At 40.8% G+C, this 9,158-nt stretch overlaps 1 protein-coding gene across 4 annotated transcripts in view; it reads left to right on the top strand.

The window, feature by feature from the left end:
* Positions 1-5,199: 5,199 nt before the first annotated feature.
* Positions 5,200-9,158, top strand: part of dcaf6 (ddb1 and cul4 associated factor 6) — a 39,643-nt gene continuing 35,684 nt past the window's right edge. For 2 of the 4 annotated variants that reach the window (XM_012837573.2, XM_012837570.2), the window contains exon 1: positions 5,202-5,684. In XM_012837573.2, the coding sequence (XP_012693027.2) occupies positions 5,597-5,684 (88 nt within the window). In that variant the 5' untranslated portion in view covers positions 5,202-5,596. Of the gene's footprint in view, positions 5,685-9,158 lie in introns of all 4 variants that reach the window. The other 2 variants (XM_012837569.2, XM_012837572.3) reach the window with 2 other exon arrangements.

Here is a 9,158-nt window from a genome sequence, read left to right as displayed (position 1 = left end):
TAGCTAACCCAAGCTTAAATATTTCTCAAAACTGGACTTTCAAACAAAACGTAAAGTTATCAATAATGGGAGACCAATGCCGGAGCTAAAAGGTACGTTTCAAACGAAGCTAAAAGGTATGCTTCTCACCCCTCATTCGCTAACATTACATTGATACAAACCGTGTACAACCGGTTGTGATGGTGAAGCCATTTTCATTTGAATTTGCTGTTGAATGCACGACAACAAAGCACCGCAACAAGCGCCACCTTGTGGATGTAATATGCAAATGTAATATTATCAGAGTAAACTCTGAGAAAAACAATGGAGAAAACCCGAAAGTAAAACGCATAATTATATAATTAAATATTGCAATACTTTGCGCTACTGTATCGATATAATTGCGTGGGCAAAATATCGCGATACTGAACAGAATCGATTTTTTTCCCCCACCACTAGTGGCCCATGGGGTGGTAGGTGTTGTGTGAGACTTTTCGACGCCTGAAAGAGTCAACAGCTCCTTGATCAGCTTGCTCTCAAAATTCGCTCCTTGATCAGAATGAATTCACTTCGGATAGCCGTAGACGAGAAATAAGTCATTCCAGAGTCTTCTAGCCACTTGCTTGGCGGATTGATTCTTGCATGGGAATGCCTGAGCCATTTTGGAAAAATGGTCAGTCACAACAAGCACATCCATGGGCTTCCCATCACTGACCTCCGCAGGCCAAAAGTCGATGCAGACCGAGCTGAACTTCCATCGGCTCTGATGTGCGGATGCTTTCAAGTGGAGCGCAAGCATTGGGCTATGGTGTCTTCCCGACAACACAGCGATGCTGTGGGGAAAGGGGGAGTTAACCTGCTGCAATTGAGGAATAGCTGGACTCGCACCCATGACTTTCCTCAGGCCACCAGTGGAATGAGCATCCAGAACAGCTGAAATGTACAGTGCACTTGAAGGCATGTTGCACTGTGTCATCCACAACACCACTGACATTCCTCAAGAGTGACAGATATGGCTCTGTGACAAGGCGGTGGCTTATGCAAGACTGGACAAATGGTTCTCTGCTCAAAGCATCAGCAACAATGTTTTAGGGCCCTGAAACATACTTTATGTCAAAGCTGTATGATGCAAGTTTAGCCACCCACCGCTGCTCACAGGCATCCAGTCTGGGCTTTGTCAAAATGTATGTCAAAGGGTTGTTGTCCGTCCACGCTGTGAAGTGGTGTCCCTTTAGCCAATGGCTGAACTTTTCACAGACAGCCCACTTCAATGCAAAGAATTCCAGTCTGTGAGCAGGGTAGTTCATCTGTGAACGAGACAGCGTCCTGCTGGCATAAGCTACTGGTCTCGCTATCTCTTCACCAGGAGGGACTTGAGAAAGAACTGCCCCAACTCCATCAAAAGACGCGTCTACAGCCAGAATGAAAGGCTGGTCGAAGAATGGGTGAGCCAAAGTAACACTGTGCAGCAGACCTGACTTTAGGGTTTCAAAAGCCTTCTGACATGCAGGTGTCCAGTCAGTATTAGCGACCTTTGTGACGCTCAGCCTGTTCTTCGGCTTTCGCCCCTTCCTCACAGGAGTCTGCTTGGTGGAGCCTGCTGTCAACTTGAAGAGTGGCTTGGCCTTTGCAGAGCATCCCTCAATAAAGTGTTGATAATAAAGCACCATACCAAGGAACGACCTAATCTTCTTTGAACACGGTGTCTGCCCGTCAGCCTCCATTAGATCAACTCTCTGGACTTTGCTGATGGCCTCGACTTTGCCTGGATCCGTCCTAATGCCTTCTTCACGGATCGTCTAAAGAAGAAGCATTTCTTCGGGGCCAGCTTCAAATTGTGACTGGACAGACGGGAGAAGATCATTTCAAAACGTTGAAGGGCCACAGATTCGGATGGGGCAATCATCATCAGGTCATCCAGGTAGCACAGGCACTGCTGAAATTCTCATCTTCAAAGATGGACATCATCATCATCATTCATCCGGGTCACGGCACCACTATAACCTGCGTTGTGCTTGGCTGCAATGGAAGGACTGGGACACTCTCAGGATGGATGAAGCTGTTTTTTATTACCTGCACAATGGGTCATCAAATATAACAATAATTAGCATGGGCATGAATCTGTTCTGCCTGCAGCAGTTATCGTCTCTTCTGCTCTGGCTTATTACCTTAATAATATTCTGTTCTATCTATATCTTAATGCATACATATTTCATCATGGAGATCATACAGTGGGGGGATATACAAAATGAATGTCATGTCAAAAGTATTCAAATATCATACAATATGGAAATATACAAAATCAATGTCATATTGACACACAGCATACAATTCAAAACAACACTTCATCCATTTTCAATGTTCGCGCAGAACAGCGCTTATAAAAAGGTAACACTACACTGGTGTGGTGGGAAAAGGTATTGCATGTAGCATGCAACATGCCGTTACTGGCTAGTCATTCTAGAGCGAGAATGCTAGCAACGCCACCATTGTAATTTTACAACAATAATTTTACAGCACGAGACATAAAACTTGAACAACAAATTGAATTGGTTACCTGCACAATGGGTCATCAAATATACAAATAATTAGCATGGGCATGAATCTGGTCCGCCTAGACAAAATAAATTCCACATTGAAAATTCAGTCAGACCAATGCAAACATACTTCAAGGTCAAACGAAAATAGCAAATAAAAGTTAAACTACAATTTTAAATATCGCAAGAATGTGATTTATATGATGGCTTATATACAATACAAAAACAGACATTTAAATGGCACGTGTAATACAAAAATATCAGGGATTTATAAAGACTTTTCATGCGAACCATTTTTGCCCAACCTACCTGCCGCAGTTATATTATCGTCTCTTCTGCTGCAGGGCAACAACATGCAACTCTGTGTGGAAATTATTAGAAAATAAGAGTCTCCACCTTATGACGCAGGATTTTACAACAGCTACCAAGAACTTGATTTACAATAAATTGTCAATTGATTTACCCAGGTTTGTCACTAAATCACATTCTTAAAATACCCCCCATGACTGTGTACTAACACTGGAGGTTTTTTGAGCGCAAACACTGAATGGGCAGCTAGATGACCATGAGGAGCCATTTTTTTAATTTGGCAAAAAAGTGTATGGGATTAGAAATGCCAGACACTAACGGGCCTGCCGGCTTGCGTGGTGAAACCACTACAAATGATCCAGAACGCGGCGGCGCGTCTGGTGTTCAACCAACCAAAGAGGGCACACGTCACCCCGCTTCTTATTGACCTCCACTGGCTGCCTGTAGCTGCTCGCATTAAGTTCAAGTCACTTATGCTTGCCTACAGAGTGCTTGATGGTTCTGCTCCCACCTACCTAAATGCTCTTGTAAGGGCAAATGTTACACCCAGGATGCTGCGCTCTTCTAGTGAGCGTCGTTTGGCACTGCCGTCTGTGCAAGTACGGCAGTCCAGACTATTCTCATTTGTAGTTCCACGTTGGTGGAATGAACTACCCAGCACTACCAGAGCAGGGGCGTCCCTCTCTACCTTTAAGAAGCTTTTGAAGACCCAACTCTTCAGAGAGCACTTCCCGTCCTAACTGGCACTTCGACTAGTGCGTAACTTGCAATTACAGCAGTTACATTTCTGCACTTCTTTCTTTCTTTTTTTATTTCATTTTGTTATATTTCTTATGTAAAGTAGTATTTATTTATTGTTACACCAGGTTATATTGCTCGTAGCTTGAATATTCTCTCCCTTGTACGTCGCTTTGGACAAAAGCGTCTGCTAAATGACTAAATGTAAATGTAAATGTAAGTTGTAATGCAGAGGATAATGCTGTACTTAAATAGTATTTCCTCTATCTGATGATCACAGAGACTCTCATAAGGTTGTTTGTCTGAAGAAGTAAAATATGACAATGCACAAGCAATGGACACCCATGAAAAACATGGACAACATCTACAGTACATTAGTTACATACAACAGGTGTGTTTGTGTGTGTCTGTGAGTTTGTGTCTTTACTTGCCACACTGAGTACTTTTTTGTTTGTATGCAAAACATTATCTTTTTACAACAGGACAGCCTCTTATTCACCACAATACTACCATCTGCTGATGACATTAATAATTACATTCAGGGGATGCTCTTGAGTGGGTTATATGTGAGGTATGCATTAAACACAACACGTCTGAGTGGGTTTAATATTGGCTACATCTGTGAAGAAGTACATACCCCTCATATAATAGGGCTCAGGCTGCTCCCAATATGCTTCATCTGGCATGATGATGTTGCAGCGTTACAAAAAATGAGAACAGATCGGCTATAAACATTATAAAGTGGTGTAAGAAAGCAGAAGATTGTTGTTTCAGACTTCCACCTGAGCTTTTGTGACACAGATATGTTCATGTCTGTTAGATGTCTCATATACAAATTACACGTTCAAATCGTTTGACTAGGTATCAGGCCCAATTTTGTGATATAAGAATATGAAAATGTGTACAGCTAACCCGCTAGTGGAACACTGTGAGAATACTGCTAAAACAGTGTCATAATAATAATTACCAGATTAATAGGAAACCACAAATTAGTACAAAAAGATGCAATTTCCAAGATATATAATAAGTAATGTAACTATTCTAATTACTTCATCAAAGTAATGTAACTTATTACATTGGATTACTTTCAATTACGTTTTGATTGACTGACGAGAGGCGGTGCAAATTTAAACAAGAGAACCTAAAACCAAATCTGTCCAGATAGCGAAAAGATCCAATGCAACAGAACGATGTAGAACAGTTATATTATATATAAGCTTTAAAGCTTTTTACCGAAAATAATATATTCGGGTGTAAACCCTTTGTAATCACCAATATTTTGAATAGTAACTGTCATTGAATTAGCCTACATATTTTTTTCTCAGTAACTATAACGGATTACAATTACATTTATTTTGTCATTTAATTACGTAACTCCGTTACATGTAACCCTGTGTGTAGGCGTAGGTTACACAGATTAAAGGCAATAAAGTATTGCATTATTTGTTTTGGTTCGTTAAGGCTTCTTAAAACAACCCTCTGTCTTTAAAGGTAATCGGTGGTCAATATAATTTTAAAACATCTGGGTCATAAATGTTATTCTTTTGGGGGAGTAACGCCATTGTTTTATATAATTCATGCAACAATATTTTCAGTGTGCTTGATTTGAAGGCACGCTTTGGAGAGGCGACGATGATAGCACGCTTTGCGTAGAAGGTACTGAGCAATGCGCAGTTATGATGTACTCCAACCCCCCCTAGATGTCTGCGTTTGTTGGACCTTGCAGTTCATTGGACGTGGGGATTTGACACAAGAGAGAGAGAGTAGCTTGATTGCAGCTAAATAACAAACAACAGACTGGACAGCATTGAGAGGGCTTTGGGGAACCTTGGGATGCAGTTGGTAGGTGTTGAGCGTGCTAAATGGGAAAGGAGAATCAACCCCAACTTATTGCGCTCTCATATGTTCTTTAACTCGATGATAAACAGGACGTTCGGGATCCCAAAATAAAGTAAAGGAGACAGAGATCATTATTTGTTAGCTTTCCATCCTTTCGATGCTGTTTTTAAAAGAGAAGAGGAGCTTCGAGCACAATGTCCTGCCCCGGTAACCTGGTTTGGGATGTAAGGAAGAGATCCATTGGGTATAGTGACCCAAGTGTTCTAAGGATCAACTATATAGGTAAGAAATACTTGTATTTAATATGACTAAGTAACTGGGTGAATGAATTTAAGCTAGCTTGCAGGATAACCAACAAGGGAATGTGGCGTGCGTAACATGACCGCGACGTTACAGCTTTTGAGCTAGCCAGATAGCTGGAAGCATAGCAACCTAATGCGATTTATGTATCGTTAAGTTATTCAGGATGGTTTGACATTGTCAGTTAACAGCGTTGCACAGCAGGGGACACTACACTTACTTTGGTACCTAAACATATGTGTTCTATATTAAACCATTTTACATTAGGCAATTTACGGTACCCTTCAACTGGCTTAGCTAACTACCTAGCTTGGAACTTGCAGAGACGCTAGCTTCCTTATGAGCTAGTTAGTATAGGTTAGTTCTTGGTGGCAGGCTTCACTGCTCTGCTTCTCTTGATAGCCTGCCATCTCAGTCGCTGATCTCTGTGTATTTTGTTTAAATGCACGAGTACACGCTTGAAGCAACATTACATTAACGCTACTCGTAGAAGTTTAAACAGCAAAAGGGTAAACGTCAAATAGGCTCAATAACCAAATGACGCTGTCAATCAAGTCGTTGTTTTGATGGTCTCTCACAGTACCTCGCCTCTGCGTACTTCTGTAATCTCATTCTCAAGAAAACAGAAGTGCAGTTGGGGGATCCAAGGATTTTAGATTTAAGAGAGGATAGTTACCAACCTTTACACAGTTTGGGACTCTTGAAATATCAAGAAATCTAGTAGAAGACTATGCGTATGAATTTGTACCTGCATAGGACTTCCTATTCTTGCAATTTTTCTGTTTCCTGTTATTTCAATATTAAATTTTTATGCTCGCTCTACAGTTTAATGGTGTCATTTGAGTCTCTTTTCCCATGCAAATCCATGCCCTTTGCAAAAAGTGAATTGTAGATTATGACGTGATATAGCCTATCCAGGAAAAAACAAAAAGACAATTCAAAGAAATGTATAGTGATGTATAGTACAACTCCAGACCTACAATAAATGCACTACAATTCGGTTGGTGATAAAATAATGTATCTGGAGTATCGAGGCTTCGTTGTTTTTTGCTTCTTTGTTCTTTATTTTGTTACACCGCTAGAGGCATTTTGATATTTCAACTACAAGGCATTTTGATATTTCAACTACAAGGCATTGCACTATAAGGCATTTAGGTAGTATATGGTTCAGCCAAGTAACCTGAAGGCATATCCATGGCATTCACCTAGAGTTTCCATTGCAGCTATTCTTGCTGCTGATGTGATGGTCATCAAGGAAGGCATGTTGTAATGTTTTGTTTGGTCATTTCCAGGGTCATTATGCACAATTTAGGTTTGCAATGACACAGAAATATTTTTGATGTGAACTGTAGTATTAACAGGCACCTGACACATACTATTCTTAGTTAAGGAAATGTTACACTATGTCATTATTTTAGCATTTTAATAACATACATCATGCATGAGGGGCATTTCATGTGTTGACGAGACTTGCTATTTTACTCACTTTAGGATGATGTGAATTAGTTTGTAGTTTCCATCCTCTGACAGATCTCATTTCAAATAAGTGCAGCCTGCACCTACAATGGCTCACAAGTTGTCAATTTGTGTCAATACTGTCTGGATATCAACCCACCCCAAATTCATATTGTATTGGTTTTGCAGCTTGTTTAGTCCCAGTTGTGCAATATTGTGCTGTTGTAGTGAGTCCTGTGTGAGTTTCATTCGGTCTAGAATCAATAAACAAAGTCATTAAGAATGCCACATGGAAGTGAAATTTGAAATCCCCAAAATTAAACGATGACACACTCATGAATCCAGTTTCATCAGCTTCATTAACACATTTAAGATGTTGGTGTACTTTCAGTGGCCCCTTTTCCCCTCATAGTGTTCTGGCTGTTTTAAATAGTCTGGTAGATTAATAGCACTTCTGAGTTAAAACTACAATGTAAATGTGACTGCTAATTTGACAGGGTTGTAAGTCATCCTTTTTTCATTCCATTTTTATGACCTGTATGTAGGCAATTTACCTTCTGAGCACTTTGGAGTTTGTGTATGAGCCCACCATGCGTTCAGCACATGACTGACTGAATTGGTGAGATGATGATGTAGTTTCAAAACCATTTGTAAAGGCTCAGTAGGAGAGAGTTGTTTGCAGTGCAGAAGCATTATCGACCATCAACCCCAATCTATGGCAGCTGTGAATGATGTATTTCTCTGTAGATGTGTTGAAAGGCTTACTGATTGCTGCCAAGTATTCTGACTTTGGAGCCTCGGCTGACTTTTTAGAGATTAATATCCGTAAACGTCAGCCAGGCTGTCTTTATATATTGTTTTTAAAATGAATCAGGTATTCGGGATACATTAATCTTTGCAGTCATGAACATTTTGATCCCTACTTCGGTCTACTTCATGTTGAGTCATGCCTTTTTGGGGTGTGCTACCAGACATTCTATGGCATGAACCAGAGTGGAAGTGTTGATGCAACTTTGTTGAGCAACGGCACTCACGTAAAGCGCTTCAGCAATCCTCAATTTCCTTCTGTTAATGTGTGGGTTTCAGTGGGATGGTCTCCTGCTTAAGGTCACATTGCGAAACCTGTGCGAAAGTGTCGATTTTGATTTTCACTGTCAAGCAGCTCTTAGTCATTCAGTGCTGTTTCATAAATGATGCCAACATGAAGGCTAGTGCTGCTGACGAACCAGTCTCACAGTCAGTGTTGAATCCGTAGAAATGAAGGGTCATTCTTTTTGTCATATTGTGTGTTTATAGTTTATCTCAGAAAATTGTCTGAATGTCAACATTTCTGTAACCCTACAATAATGACCTAATATAGTTACCTCTATGCAAACAAGACATTTTCTTTACCAGAAAGTTGACTCGTAAAGATATTGCGATAGGGCCGTATTAGCCGAGAGTTTTTGTGAGTGAATAGGAGGGAAGGTGAGTGAGTGAGTGAGTTGGAGTTCATGCCCGAGAACTATAAATCAAGCAGTAGACATACAGTAGGCCTACTTTTCATGGAGGCAAACACAGTGTGGGAGCCACGTCTTGAGGTCCAGGGAGAGAAAGGCCTGGAGATGTGGGAGGAATAAACTCAGCAGGCTGGCGTTATTTGATTTAGCGGTGTGGAGTTTTTTTCTCTTTTTTTTTTTTCTTTCTCAGTAGCCTGTGATTTTTCTGTCAAGACTCTGAACTGACAGAAAATATCAAGGTTGAATGAAAGGATGATGCTGAGGTTGAAAGGAAAGGAAAGGAGAAGAAAGGAGAAGTTTGGTTCTGAATCATGAGTGTCTCTGGTTCACACGGGGCATAGTGCTGGAGTTCCTTCCTGTGTGTGAGATTGCTGTGTTCAAGTCTGTCCTGTCAACTTGATGTCAACATCATTTGTGAGGTGGTTCTAAAGGAAGCCAGGCTCTGTTTGATCTACACATAGGTCATGCTTGTCTTGCACTGTCCAGCTTTGTACTCTGTATT

Source organism: Clupea harengus, chromosome 2 (assembly GCF_900700415.2).
Source record: "Clupea harengus chromosome 2, Ch_v2.0.2, whole genome shotgun sequence".
Classification (NCBI taxonomy): Eukaryota; Metazoa; Chordata; class Actinopteri; order Clupeiformes; family Clupeidae; genus Clupea; species Clupea harengus.
This window is presented reverse-complemented; position numbering and strand designations above follow the sequence as displayed.